At 47.4% G+C, this 15,595-nt stretch overlaps 1 protein-coding gene across 6 annotated transcripts in view; it reads right to left on the bottom strand.

The window, feature by feature from the left end:
- The window catches only part of C16H6orf89 (chromosome 16 C6orf89 homolog), a 31,770-nt gene that overhangs the window by 9,980 nt on the left and 6,195 nt on the right, over nucleotides 1-15,595 (bottom strand). For all 6 annotated transcript variants that reach the window (XM_021633458.2, XM_021633457.2, XM_060369188.1 and 3 more), the window contains 2 exons: nucleotides 7,871-8,078; nucleotides 7,273-7,480 (listed from right to left, as the gene is read on the bottom strand). In XM_021633458.2, coding sequence (XP_021489133.1) covers nucleotides 7,273-7,480; nucleotides 7,871-8,078 — 416 coding nt within the window. Of the gene's footprint in view, nucleotides 1-7,272; nucleotides 7,481-7,870; nucleotides 8,079-15,595 lie in introns of those variants that run through there.

The following is a 15,595-nucleotide window of genomic DNA, read 5'->3' as shown; positions in this document are numbered from 1 at the left end:
TTATGGTGCTCTCGGCGCCTCTGGGCCTGGGCAGGGAATCCCCATGCAGACAGCCCTGGAGATGCTCTTACGTCACACATCACCCGTGGGTGCCGGGGAGGCAGCACATGTGTGGTGACAGAGGCCGTGCGAGAATCTGTTGTACTTTGCCCTGGTGATTTTGCTTTGAACTCAAGACTGCTCAGGAAACTGAAGTTTATTATTGTTTAAAATCTTGAGTGTGATCCAGAAGTGTTGTCCAGTCTTCCTAGGTACTGGAAGGCTGTATGTGGTGCCTTGCAAAGAAATTATGTCGATAACTTTTATGCAAGCATGAATAAAAATGTTGCTGCCTGAAGCATTAATAAGTGCACATCATGTATTGAATAAAGAAACAGGAGCAATCATAACACAGTTATACACTAACCATAAAACTACTGCAGAGCCCTGTGGGTCCTCTAGTGACGATGCGTCAACACACTAACCCAGGGTGGGTGAGAAGCGTCTTACAGATGATGAGCATGGGCTGTTGCTGTTAAAGCCCACAGCTTTCAACAGCATAACAGAGCCACGTGTCTCCTGCAAGTGGAGAAAACACCCCTCAGGCAAGAAGCTAAGGCACAAAGAGAATGTGGGAATGGAGCACGCCTGCGCGTGTGTGAGTCTGTTTCTAAATCTGTGGACAGGTGGGTGACTCGGCAAACATGTGAGGAGCAGGGACCTCGGGGCTGGAGAGATGGCTCAGCAACTGAGCACTAGCAGCAATTCTAGAGGCGTCTGGTTCCCAGCACCAACATGGCAGCTCACAACCCTAAGTCCAGTTCCAGTGGATCTGGCACCTTGCACAGGTAAACATGCAGGCAGAAAGCCAATGCACATAAAAATAAACCTTTTTTAAAAAGGAGCAGGGATTACTATCTGCAAGAAAGTAATCTGACCTCTAATCTTTCAATATACACAGAAGTAAATTCCAGGTTACTTAAAGATATAAATGATGAAGTTTAAGGAATAAGTTGAGAAAAAGATAAGACATGATTTTTATTATATTATTACTGTATTTATTTTACTTGTATGGCATGTTGCCTGCATGTATGTTTGGGTACTATTTGCATGCCAGGTTTCTGAAGAGGTCAGAGAAGAGTGACAGATCCCCTGGAACTAAAGCTACAGAGGTTGTGAAGAGCTAGGGGGTGCTGGGAATTGAACATAGGTCCTCTGGCAGAGCAGCAAATGCTCTTAACTCCTGAGCCATCTCTCTAGCACTTTTGTTTGTTTGTTTTCTTTTGAGAAAGGATCCCTCTATGAAGCCCTGGCTGTCCTAGAACTCATTATGTAGACCAAGCTGGTTTTGAACTCAGAGATCTACCTGCCTCCACCTCCCACGTACTGAGATTAAAGCCATCTGCAACAACACCCTCCCTCCTGCTTTTAGAGACATGGCTGTACAATGAGCCCTGGCTGGCCTGGAACTTGCTATACAGAAGAGGCTGCCCTTGATCTCACAGAGATCTGTCTCTCCAGCACTTGGATTAAGGCGTGCGCCATCATGCCTGGCCTGTTTAGGTTTTAAAGACAATGTCTTAGGTTGGTGAGATGGCTTGGAGTTAAAAGTGGTTCTGTCATGAGCTTGATAACCTGAGTTCAATCCCTGGATGCCATGTGTAGGAGAGAACTGGCTCCAGAAAGTTGTTCTCTGATCTTCAAATGTACACTGTTCACGCGCGCACGCGCACACACACATACATACACATACACAGAGAGAGAGAGAGCGAGAGAGAGAGCGAGAGAGAGAGAATCTTACCACATAGCCCAGACTGCCCTAACCTCAAACTTGTAAAACTTGTGTCTCAGCCTCCAAGTGTGGGGATTAGAGTTATGCCTGGCTGCAGGGTTACACAGTGCAGGAACAACAGCAGACATTTATATCTGTACTTACATAGATACACACAGATATAAAGATTAAGTGCATATGAACACCTCATATTGGAGAAGTGAAATAAAATCTGGAAACTAAATTATAGGATGGTACAAAACAAAAAATCCCTCAAAAGAATACAATGGGTTGAACAGCAGCCCCCATCCTGTCTGGACTCGGAGACAGTATCTTCCTTTGCAGATAGAGTGGCCCTGAAGCCAATCTGAACGATGCCCTTACAAGAGGAGAGGACACACAAAACCACAGAGGAAAGACAGTATGCGAGGATGGAGGCAGACAGTGAGTGGGACCACAGCAGGAGAAGGGAGAGGTGCTACTGACCAGCAGCAGTTGGAGGGAACACAACCCTACCAACACTTCATTTCAGGGTCCTCGCTCCCAGGATTTCCGGGTGATTTGTGTTGCTTTGAGCCGTGCCGGGGTTCGGTGGCGTTAGAAAAGAACAGTGTATCCAGGGAGCAGTGTACATGTAAAGTCTTTATGTACACATGACCCAAGAAGGATCATATATATGCATATAGTTGCGTAAGAAAGGTGGTTTTGGGGCCAACTGTGGTGGTACAAGCCTGTGGTAATCCTAGAATTTAGGAGGAGGCTAAGGCAAGAGCATAATGAAGATTAGCGGGCGGGGTTGGGGAGGCAGCAGAGGGGGTAGAGGGGGTAGGAGGGTATGCCATTAGTCCCAGCACTCAGGAGGCAGAGGCAGGAGGATCGATGTGAGTTTGAGGTCAGCATGGTCAACAAAGGGAGTCCAGGACAGCCAGGGCTACACACAGAGAAACCCCGTCTTGAAAGCAAAACAAAGAATATCAGGAAGATCATCCTGGAAATATAGTGAGAACCTATTTTTTAAAAAAGATTTACTTATTTTATTATGTATACAGTGTTCTGCCTGCATGTACACCTGAACGCCAGAAGAGGGCACCAGATCTCATTATAGATGGTCGTTAGCCACCATGTTGTTGCTGGGAATTGATTTCAGGACGTCTGGAAGAGCAAGCAGTGCTCTTAACCTCTGAGCCATCTCTCCAGCCCGAGAACCTATTTTTTTTATTATTATTTTTTTTATCAGTTACATTTTATTAACTCTGTATCCCAGCTGTGTCCCGATCCCTCATTCCCTCCCAGGGAGAACCTATTTTTAGAATATCTATTTTTAGGGCTGGGGTAAGGCTAAGCCCTGGACCCAACCCTAGCACTAAGAAGAAGGGCTTTTCATTTGAATGAGTGCTTATGTGTGTGTAGGTGTGCATGCACATACATGCACATGGAGGACAGAAGACAACCCTGAGCTCAGCCTCAATGAGTCATCCTCAGACACTCCGCACAGACCAGACCGGCTGGCCGCTGAGTCCAGGCTCCCACCCACCCCCAGCACCCCCAGTTTTATAAACGTGTGCCCTCATGCCAGGCTTTTCTGACATAAGATCCATGTATCAAAGGCAGGTCCTCACACTTACAGGGCAAGTGTTTTTTCAAGTAAGTAAGCTAGCTCTCCAGCCTCAGAGTGTTTTTATTTTAAAGGAAAGTTTTAGTCAGGTATGGTGACATATGCCTTTAATCATAGCATTCAGGAGGCAGAGGCTGGTAGATCTGAGTTCAAGGCTAGCCTAGTCTACACAGGTCAAATAAATATACACTGAGAACCCCTGCCTCAAAACAAACAAACCAAGATGAAACAGAATTTTTTTTTTTTTTTTCAGAAAATGTTTTAATTGCTTCTCAGTCTTTCATGTATATTGAGTCAGGCAAGGGTGGTGCACGTCTTTAATCCTAGCACTCAGGAGGCAGAGGCAAGCAAATCTCTGTGAGTTCGAGGGCAGCCCGGTCTACAGAGTGAGTTCCAGCACAGCTAAGGATATACAGAGAAACCCTGTTCATTCGTTCTCTTCCTTCCTTCCTTCCTTCCTTCCTTCCTTCCTTCCTTCCTTCCTTCCTTCCTCCCTCCCTCCCTCCCTCCCTCCCTCCCTCCCTTCCTTCCTGTCTCTGGGTGTATGCATGACACCCGTGTGGGCATGCTTGCTACAGACAGCACGTGGAGGCCAGAGAGCAGCTCTATGGAGTCAGCTCTCTCCTTCCACCTTCATGTGGGCTCTGGGGACCAAACTCAGGTTGACAGGCTCACAAGGCAGGCATCTTTACCCTCTGCGCTAATTTGTCAGCCCAAGAGTACTTTCCTTAAAAACAAAATCTTATGTCTCTACCTTGACTTCATATTCGTTACGTATCTTCCTAGTGAAAATGTTTTTGGAGATCGGGAAAACTTAAGCAAAGAGTCTCATCAACTGAGACTGGGCTAATCTCTCCTAAAACAGCCTTGAGAGGCCCGTGCAGGAGCAGAGCAGGTGGCCAGCCTCATGGCTAGCAAAGTGAGCAGACTGATGAGGGAGAGGGATCTCAAGGACTGGGTAACACAGGTTGTCAAGCGGAAGAGCTACTTTTGCTTTCTACGCAGCCCTGAGACCGCTGAGGAGGACTAGTCAGCCATGGGTTGTGATGGAGCATGGAGGCACAGGTTCATCCTCCACAGTATCCCAACAGCACAGGAATGGCCAGGCTCTGGCTGGGCCTCCATCTCTACAAAGGTTTTGTCTGATGTGCTCTCTGTAGTAATGGCAGGAGGCCATGCCAGTGAGGAAAATCCTATCTGGGAAAACAGCTAGCAACAGCAGCAGCCAGGGAACCAAGCCACCCTGGCTCAGAACCCGCCTTCAGCTCTATAAAATGCTGCTTCTAGTTTCTGTCCAGCCTGTGGCTGCCGCTATTCCAGGCTGCAAGGTGAGGCCACCCTGGGAACGGACAGAAATGTGCTCGGTAAAGTTCACAACCTGTCTTCCATGTTCTCCCCAGGGATGGGCTCAGCCCACGGTTTGAAATGTCAAAAATCATGCTGAGCTTGGCCTGAGACACTTCTCTCCTGCTTTCGGCAAGTTAGTCAGTCAGCACAGCACTTTCCTCATTCTGAGGTGGATACAAACACTTATGAGGGGCTGTGAAGGCATAGAGTCTGTAGCACAAGGCATGGCACCCAGGAGGTACTCGTCAGAGTTCAGAAGGTGAGCGTATTCTGCACGTGGGAGAGTAAGGCAGGGCTCAGAGTAGCTTGGTGGTAGGACTCGCCTAGCACCAACAAGGCTCTAAGAACCATCTCCCTACCACAAAAAAGGCTTTTTAAAATCTGAGTATTTCTTAAGTCTTGTTAACTCCTTGGTTCTGAAGCAATGAAGGGCCTGCCATTCCCCAAACTCCTCAGGGGTGCTGGCTCCGTGCTCTCCTTTCTTTGAAGGTGTAGAATGCAGAGAGCATCAGTGTGCATAAAGACCCAGCTTCTGTTGAGGGCCAGCCCAGGCCCTGCACTGCCCATGTGTGTCCTGACTGAGAACTGTCCACTGAGTTCAATCAGGCTGTCCGTATGAGCACAGGTCGGGGGCCATTCACTGGAGCACGGCAGCGGTGACTACCCCACGGAAGAGAATGCTCCTCCTGAACAGCAGCGGTCAAGTCCCAGAGCCCCTCAGGGTGGGGCAGGGCCTCACGGGCACCTCCTCATTTACGACGGGGTGATACTGAAGTCACCCTGTGCAGACAGCCACAAGTGTCTTTTTTGGGGAGGGGTGGGGCTCTGTGTAGCCCTGGCTGTCTTGGAACTCATTCTGTAGACCAGGCTGGCCTTGAAGTCACAGCCTCTGCCTGTGCTGGGATGAAAGGTCGCGTCACCACTGCCTGGCAGCCGCAAGTACCTTTAATGTCAATGTTTTCAGTAATATCTAAATTCTTGTATGTCAGAAATTTGTGAGAGAAAATGTCAGTTTGTGAAAGTTGTGTAAACATTTTCAAATGGAATTGTTAACTGTGGTACTGGAAATCGGTATTCAACTGTATGGCAATAAATAAACATGATATTTCCGGTCAGTTTAAAAATAAATCCCCACAGACAAAAAAGTCATGGTGCAGAGTTCTTATCATGCAATGTTCCCTTCCTCTGGTTTTGATATAATTTGGGAAATCAATTCATAACTTCCTCAAATGTACACAGAAAGCTTTCAAAGGTGACTAATCTAAGAGGCGATTTTTATGACTGATAAAGTAGGGCTTAAGACACTATGATTTTATAAAAGTTAGCTTACACTAGTCAAGTTTTTTTTTTCTGAAAACATTTTTAAAACTTATCCTAGATCCTAAAGGTTTCAGAACAAAGTTATTAAAAATGTGGACAAATGAGATTATTAACACACACAGACACACACACACACAAAAAAAAAAAAAAAAAAAAAGAAAGAAAGAAAGGCAAACCAAACAAAACCAAAAACAGAGCTTGGGCAGCTGGATGGGTCTCTGTGTGCAAGCACTTGCCAGGCAAGCCTGACACCTTAAAGTCAATCCCCGGAACCCAGTCAAAAGGAGAGAACCAATCCAGAAAGGTTCATCTGTCCTGCACATGTGAGTGCTGTGGCACACATGTGCCTGTAATACATATACACACACACAGTGCACACACACACACACACACACACACACACACGATGCACATGACACTAATAAATACGTTTTTTCAAAACTTCGACGGGGTTTGGGAGTAAGCTCGGCAGAAGGTCTAGCCTAGACTGCTCACGGTGCTGCCTCTCCCCAGCCTGGAGGAGGAGAGAGGGAAGAGGAGAAGGAGAGAACACGGGACTCATCTCCCTGGGCAGTGTCCCTCTACTCTTCCAACAAGTATGTCTGCAGTGGCCACACTACCATGTTCCAGCAGCCTCCTCACACATCTGTAAGGCTGAAGTGTCTCTTGAACTCGCTGTGCTGGCAAAACTGTCACACCCTAGAGCACTCCATCGGTGTCACTGACTTACTGTGGTGCCGAGAAAGAGAAAATTGGCAGAGCGGCAAATAGCAGCTCAGTAGGACAACAGTGGTGCCCAGACTGGCTAGAGCTCTCCGCCATGGGCAGAGAAAACAGGGAAGACCCTAAGCAGAGAGGGGCAGGCACTGTGGGCACCCATCCCTAACGTGGTGCCCTAACATTGAAGAACTTGAACGTGGCCTCACCAGACATGCTTCTCTGGGCCTCGTCTCCCTGTCTGTAAAATATGAACAAACCAACTCATCCCATCCCACAGTTTTAGTGCGGGCTGTGACACATCATACAACGCTGGGAACGTGTCTCTTGTTAGACCCAATAATCCTTTTCCATCAAATACTGTCAAGAGAACTGGGTTTCAGGTTGGCAGCGTGGCACACGCCTGTAATCCCAGCACCGGTGGGTCTCAGGCCAGCCTGAGACCTAAATCAAGTTCTAGAACAGGCTCAGCGACATGAGGTCCTATCTCAAAGAAAACAAATCAAACACCGTATTTCCTAACCTGGTAAGGGCTTGTCCTCCTCTCGCAGAGGAATGCCCTTATTCTCTGGCATATACTTCTTGGTAATGGGCAAGGACATCAGCCGAATATGATGGATGAGCGAGCGCCAGGTGTGAGCTCCAGAAAGCACTGGCTCAGGTGCTAATGAGCTAAAAGGTTGAATTACAAAGTAGGCAGTGAACAAGATTAATCCCAGAGTTAGGAGGACCTAGAAGGAAAGACGAGAGTGACATTAAGAGTTGCCCCAACAAAGAAATTCCCATACCACTGGGGAGAAAAACGAGCCTCTTGGCTACATCCAGTGTAGCTAGAGCTAGCCCACTTCCTAAACAAGCCATTTGCCTGCACCTCCAAAGGCCTTTAAAGCTCGAGAACTCTGAGGCCCACAAACGTCCACCCCACAACCAGGTGCTACCTCCGCTATAGAGACACAGCTTTCACTCAGTGCCAGCCGACAACAGTCACATTTCCGGGTAACACACCAGAGCAGCAGCAATCAGTTCATACTAGAAAAGTCCAGTTCGGAACTGAGACTGGCCAGCAGCGACTGGAAGGGACGCGGAAGTGCCTGGGGTGGGCTCTCCAAGCAGCACGTTACCTTATACCCGGCTAGAAGGAGAGGGTACTGGGGTGGTCCTCTTTGAGGCTCATTCTTTTCCAGCAGCTGTCTGATAAACTTTTCGATTGCCTTCTCTGACATTCCACACTGATGGCCTGTCTGTCTCACCAAATCAACAGTCTCTGAAAGTTTGTCATAGATGCTGATCTCATTAGCAGCAAGATCCATGTCTTCCAAAATGAAGTCCCTGAGAACAAAAGCAAAGCGATGTTTTCTTTAAAGTTCTTCCTGCACAAGGCTACTGCCTTTCAACTCTCTGAGAGAACAAATTGTTTGGCTTTCCTCCCAAACCACATCACACACATGGTTCTACCAAATACAAAGCGCACATAACGACATTGTCGAGCTGTGTGTGCAGCACTTTCAGGCTGCTCTCTTCCGTGCTGAGACCATTTCTTGCTAGGCTGCTCACGGCATTACAGTCCTGGGGCCTGCATGGTTCTCTTGACTTAATCTCTTCAGTGACAGGCCACTGTGTCAGTCTGTGCATGAGTCACAAAATGTCAATTAGCTAGGCTGTGTGCGGCATGCACGCCTTCAATCCTGGCACTCAGAGGGGAGAGACAGGTGGATCTGAGTGAATTCAAGGCCAGCCTGGGCTACACAGAAAGACCTAGACTCAAAAAAAAAAAAGTTTTAGTTAAATGCCCTCAATATTTTCTTCATTTGGGAACAGTGCTTAGGGCCTCCCCAGCCCTTAAACGCAGAGGGTCCTCTTATCTGCGCACTTCAGCCCTAAGTGTGTCTAACCCTGAGAAGCACGGATACGGTGGAGTCCAGGAAGATGCTGCCCTGGGAGGGTGGATCGGCAGGCGAGCAGTGAGGGAGCTCTACTCCGCCCATCTGACTACTTCAGAACAGAGCCATGCCAGGGGATGGGCAGTGGTGGCTCACTGGTCCTGATCTGCATTTCTCTGAAGCCCTTCTCTGCAGGAGGGGCTGTCTTTTGTACATTTTTGTTGTTGGTGGTGGTTTTTTTGTCTATTTATTTGTTTTTTGAGACAGGGTTTCTCTGTGTAGCCTTGGCTGTCCTGGACTTGCTTTGTAGACCAGGCTAACCTTGAACTCAGAGATCCACCTGGCTCTGCCTCCCTCAGCACTGGGATTACAGGTGTGCACCACCACACCTGGTTCTTTTGTGCCTTTCTTTAATTTACTTATTTTTATGAGCATCAGTGTTTCACTTGCATGTATGTCTGTGTTAGGGTGTCAGATCCCCTGGAACTGGAGTTACGACAGTTGTGAGCTGCCATATGGGTGCTGGGAATTAAACCTGGGTCCTTTGGAAGAATAGCCAGTGCTCTTAATTGCTTAGCCATCTCTCCAGCCCTTTTTGTGCACTTCTATTGGGCTGTCTCATTATTTAGTTTGTCGGAATTTTCAGTGTTCTCTGTCCTGGACAATAGGCCCTTATCAGACACTGTACACATTTCCTTCAGACGTCTAGAGCTAGCCCTCCTCCTGTTGGCAGAACTACAGTTGAACCAAAGGCCTACCTCCATTTCATTTTCTTTTTTCTTCCTCTTTTAAAAACATTCTATCTGTCTGTCTGTCTGAAAAAGGTCTCATGTAACCCAGGCCCCAAACCTGATGTACAGCAAAGGCTGTCCTCGAGCCTTAAACCTGATGTGCAGCAAAGGCTGTCCTTGCACTCCTAATCCCTGGGTGTGCACCACCATACCAGGTCCTAAGAGACTTCCTTTTGTGCCTTTGCTTTTTTTAGTTACATCTGTGCTGTGAGTGCAGGCATATGCGTGTGCATGCAGGTGGGTGTAGAGGCCGGGAGCTTAGCACTGCAGATCCTAGGTGCTGGGAGCTGACCTTGGGCCTCTGTATGAGCCCCCTTCCACCCCATATCACTCTCTTGACGGCACCTCTGCAGCACAGCTTTTAAACTCCACAGAAGCCCAACGTCTCCTTCGCTGCTTGCACTCAGGAGGCCCCTCATTTAGGGACCTAGCTAAGCATCACAGAGGTGTCTTCATTTTCAAAGTTATTTTATGCATGTAGGCGTTTTGCCTACATGTGTGTCTGTGCACCCTGTGTGTGCATGGTGCCCTCAGAGGCCAGAGGGTGCTGTCAGATCCCCTGGGACTGGAGTTATAGACAGTTGTGAGCCTGTGTGGGTGCTGGGAATGGAAGCCCAGTCCTCTGGAGGAGAAGCCAGTGCTCTTAACCACCGAGCCACTTCTCCAGTGCAACAAAGGCTTTTCTTTATGTTTTCTTCTAAAAGGTTTGTAATTTTAGTTTATCTGGACCACTTCAAATTTATTTTTGTGTGGATATCCTGTTGGCCCACTGCCATTGGCTGAAGACACTATTGCCTGGGCATTATGCAATGCTGGGGACTGAACCTAGGGCCTCATGTATGAAGTCAAGCACTCTTTCACTGATCCTTCTGCCTCAGCCTTTGAATGTTTTTGCTGTTGTTTCGTTTTTTGAGACAGGGTTTTTCTGTGTAGCCCTGGCTGTCCTAGAACTCACTTTGGGGACCAGACTGGCCTCAATCTCAGAGATCTGCCTGCCTCTGCCTCCCTGAGTGCTGGGATTAAAGTCATGAGCCACCACGCCTGGCTGCCTTTGAGTGCTTTTAATCCTAGTCCATAGAATGCTAAGGCAGGGACATTAAGATTCAAGTCAGTCTGGGCTGGGCTACACAAGTTCCACACCAGCCTGGGCTTTATAGGAAAGCCCATTTTTATTCTTATTTTTATTTTTAATAAAACAGAAACAAAATTCACTTTAGTGAGGTTCAAAGTTATAATTATTTGGGAATGAAATATGAACCTTAAAAAATCAGTACATTACCAGTAGGGATGTAAAATAGTGCAGACACTGGACAACAGCTATCAGTTTAAAAAGCTGAACAATGAGTTTGCACCTGTCATACAACAATTTTACTCACAGGTATGTACCAAGAGAACTCAAAACATATGTCTACACAAATACATGAACAAGAGTGTTTGCAGTGACGGTATTCATAGCAGCCTTAAAACAGAAGCCGTCCAAAGGTCTGAACTAATGAATGCAGGAGCAAAATGTGACAGGTCCACTTGCGGATTATCACAGGACAATAGAAATGACGGAGTCCTAATACAAGCTACGTGGTGCCCGTGAAAACAGCGTGATGAGTGGAAGACCATCACAAGGAGCACCCGAGGGCAGGCGAGTCTCTAAGACAATAGTAGACCAATGCTCGCTGAGGGAGAGAACAGAGAGTAACTGGCAGTCTTTCTCTCTCGAGTGACAAAATGGTCTCATGTCAGTGACAAACTGAGCACAAACTGTGCTTTTCAAGCGGGTGAACTTTTTGACATAGAAAGCATTTTGTCTTTTTTCTTGTTTTTGTTTTTTTAGAGACAGGGTTTCTCTGTGTAGCCCTAGCTGTCCTGGAACTCACTCTGTAGTTCAGGAATTAAAGGCCTGTGCTACCACCACCCCACAGTAAACTTTATCTTAATAAAGGCTAATACATATTTATGGATTTGAACTTAGCTCTAGTGTAGCATTTATTAGTCTATGCTGTGCTCTATTTCCTACTGTCCAGCCACAGGCCTCGGAAGCCCACGCAGACAGGGTACAGATGGTGTACATATTCTTAACAGAGGTCTGCACCTGTCGCACATAATAAACATGTGCATATGCTTGGTGACAAACAGAAGGATAAACTGGCCGAGGATCGGCAAAGCAAAGTATAAAAGGCTTCTCTTAGAGAGCTACAGGGCTGGGGATGGAGCTAGTTGGCAGACTGCTTGCCTAGCCTTGGTTCAGTCCTTAGCACTGAATAAACCTGGGCATGGTGCCACACAGCTGCAAGGTGAAAGCAGGAGGATCAGTTAATCCTCAGCTCATACACAGTCTAGGCTTATACAGCCCTGGTGGGGCTGGAGCTCATGGAGAGCCCCCTGTCTCTGTGTGGGACCAAAGGCATGTATGAGGGCTGGAGTGACTAAAAGCACTGGCTTCTCCTCCAGAGGACCTGGGTTTGATTCATAGCACTCCATGCCTGCTCACAACCATCAGTTAACTTCAGTCCCAGGGGACCTGCTGCCCTCTCTGGCCTTTGACAACACTGCATGCATATAATACACAGACAGGCACACAGGCAAAACCTCCATATACACTATAAATGAAATAATTCTAAAATAAAGATGTTTTAAAGGCATGCACCACCATGCCTGCTCTACAACAGAGGCTCTTACTGCATGTGTTCCTAGCTGTAAACCATTTATTAGCATGTGCAGAATACAACAATCATCTGAAGTTACCCAGGTGAATGTCTTAATTTCTGGGTGAGGGAAAGATGTATCTGAGCCAACCAGCTGCATGTGGCCCTCACTCTGTCCATAAAGCCATTAATCAGAAGGGACTATAAAGCATTAAGAGCTACTCTAAGGATAAACCAAATAAACCAAGATGTAGTGTTTCCATGCCAGGTAATGGTAGCACAAGCCTTGTGACCCCAGCACAACTGGGGAGGACTGGGGGCTGAGGATGTAGCTCAGTCAAGAGAGCAATTTCTCGTATGCAAAAAGCCCTGGGTTCCAAACCCAAAGCTATGAGAAAGAGCACTTGGGAAGTGCAGGTAGTTCTAGGTCATTCTGGCTACAATGCAAGTTCAAGGCCAGCCTGGAATACATAAAACCTTCCCCTAAGAAAGGAACATTTCCAAGAACAGTAAGTGAAGTGATCTCTGTAATGATTCCATAATCTTCAAACATCTACTGGTACTCTTCTGGAGCATCACTGGGCACAAAGGGAATGAGAGCTGTGAAGGAAAGACAGCCGTGGTGTGTCATGCTGTCCAGTGGCTGCTGTGGTGACACAGGGTGAGGGTCTGGGGGTTCAGAGCAGTGAACAAGAACAGGCTCTGGGCCAACCCCTAGCATGCATGCCAAAGAGAGTAACATGATAACATCATAAGATCCTTTTGTGACCAGTAACTCCAGAGACAGTGTTTTTCTGCCTAGACTGGAGACTTTGAGAATATTAGCTGGATATGTTAATCAGACAACAAACTTGCCCACTTTAAAACATGAAACACAAAGTCACAGCTAGGCACTGGGCATGAGCAGAATGAGTGCAATCAGCTGAGGCTGACAACAGACAATCCATTTACCTCTAGAAAGAGGGTTGGCCTGGCAGAAAGGAGCTTTGCCTTGGAGAAAAGTTCAGAAGAATGAGCTTGATTGTTTAACAGTGGTTTAACCCCGCCAGGGCACAGGCAGGGTCACCAGGGGAGTTAAAGGCCAAGGCCTCTGTCCCGCCCTGGACATACAGTTGTTCTCCATTAGTGATGGGGAGATGTTTTCAGACCCCCCAGTACAAGCCTGAAACCACACTGTACCGAACTCTTAGACATGCCAGGTTTTCCCCATGCACACCTTGAGTAAGTTTAATTTACAAATTAAGCACAGTAAAATAGCAACAATAAGTAAGGATGAAATAGAACAATGACAGCACACTCTTAATAATAAGCCAGAGGAACCTCGTCTTACTCTCAAATGGCTTGTACTTACTCTTCTTATGAGTCTGTGAGCTGCTAACTGCCTACACAGATCACCTGAGGTGGAGGACACAGACATGGTAGCAGCCTTAGGAAGGGCTAACTTTGGTAACTGCTTAGTTACCAAAAAGTAGGTGGTGGGCACGCACACAGGAACACGGAACAAGGGTGACGCTGCCCCAGGCAGACTCTGCCCCAGGCTACTGAGCATGCTGAAATGCAGCGCTGCTCGTTTCTGCAGTTGTCCAGTGAGCATTTCCAGACTGCAGGCTTAGAGCCATGGATGGGGAGAGTACAGTACTGAGTTCCCACAGGCTTTGGGTATGGAGCTCTCATACCTCTCTGCTGATTAAAAGCACACTTGCGGGGCTGAGGAGATGGCTCAGCAGTTAAGAGCACTGGCTGTTCATCCAGAGGTCCTGAGTTCAATTCCCAGCAACCACATGATGGCCCACAATCATCTATAATGAGATCTGGTGCCCTCTTTTGTTGTGCAGATATACATGCAGACAGAGCATTCATATACATAAAATAAATAAATCTTAAAAAAAAAAAAGCACACTTGGGAGCAGGGTTTAGCTCATCAGAGGAGCCCTTGGTTCAAGCCCCAGCACTGTAAAAGAAATGAAAGTAACAAAGGCACACCCTGTTTAAAAGCTTGAGGGCAGCAGCTTTCAACCAAGAGTGACCCCGCTCTTTGTAGCATCTGGTGATGTCTGAAGGTCTGGAAGGGGTCTGTTTGTTTGTTGTTACTGTAGAAATTATTGGCATCTACTGGGTAGAGCCAACACCACACAGGGCCCAGGCAGTCCCCCACAATGAAAAACAATCTTGCCCACAGAAACAAAACCCTCCAAGAAACGCCTTCAAGACAGGCCTGCCAGGGTGGGCCAGGGTGCTGGTTCACAGAGGGCTCTTTACGAACAGAAGCAGGGCAGCTCTGAGGAGATGGTCCCCATAGCTCCACCTGGCCTCAGTTCCTGTGGAAGCAGCATGGGGGTGTGGCTCCTGGAACTGCCAGGGCAGACCTTGTCAGCAAAGAGTTTTTGGAAGAGCTGAGTATGGTGACATTGTCCTGTAATCCTAGAACTGGGATGCAGGTAGATCAGGCGTTCCAGGCCAATTTCAGCCAATTACAGTTCAGGGCCATCTTGGGCTACATAAGATCCTGATTCAAAAAATAAACAAGGGCTGGAGAGCTAGCTCAGCAATCGAGGTTTGGTTCCCAGCACCCATAGCATGGCTCATGACCACCTGCAGCTCCAATTCCAGGGAAGTTCACAGCCTGTTCTGACTCTGTGGGCACTACACGGGTACAGTGTGTACATGCCCCTATATAAAATAAAATAAATGGCATATAAAAGCCAAACAAATTTGTTGACAGCAGAGCAGCAGCTAAGAGAGCAGAATCAATGTATCCATCACTTTTGCGCTGGTCCCTCCAGGGCCGTGGCATGAACAGCCGTGGCAGCGCCAGCAACTCTAAGACACAATACCGCTCCATTTCTCTAAAGCACACAGCCCGACTAGGAGGAGAGCAGTGTCCAGAGGCAGTCTTTCTCCTGCTTAGCTCCCTCGTTAGCTGTGGGGTGTGGGTGCACACTGGCCACGGATACACTCCACCCAGCGTCACCCAAGGCTCTCATGCCTGAAGACATCGTCTACTAAAAAGAGCAGCACATCCATTAGATTGTAACTCAAAACTACCAGGAGCCAGGCACAGTGGTGAAGGACTTTAATCCCAGCATTTGGGTGGCAGAGACAGTAAGATCTCTGTGGGTTTGAGGCCAGCTTGGTCTCCATATTGAGTTCCAGGACAGCTAGAACTACATAGAGACCTTGCCTCAAACAAACAAACAAACAAACAAACAAACAAATAGCTATCAAGAAAAACTCAACACACTTAAGGGAAAATAACTGGTAAAACATTAAAATGATTTATGTGATTCAAAACAGTAATAATTTAAGACTGTAAGTGTTTAAAATTTATAACACTAAGCTTTTACTGTTGTTAAGCATGAGAGCAGAAAATAACACAGACGTGTTGGAAATAACAACAGGGCTGTCAGCATCCCAAGCGCGGGTACTTCCTCAAAGGAAGTGAGATGCCGCTCTGAGGAGAGGCCTGCATGCCCAGGGTGACCGCAACATTCTTCACAATGGCAGGGACAGGAGCACCCTAGAGCCCGCGCATGGGC

Source organism: Meriones unguiculatus, chromosome 16 (genome assembly GCF_030254825.1).
Source record: "Meriones unguiculatus strain TT.TT164.6M chromosome 16, Bangor_MerUng_6.1, whole genome shotgun sequence".
Lineage (NCBI taxonomy): Eukaryota > Metazoa > Chordata > Mammalia > Rodentia > Muridae > Meriones > Meriones unguiculatus.
Note: the sequence above shows the minus strand (reverse complement) of the source record. Positions and strands in the feature narration are given on the sequence as shown.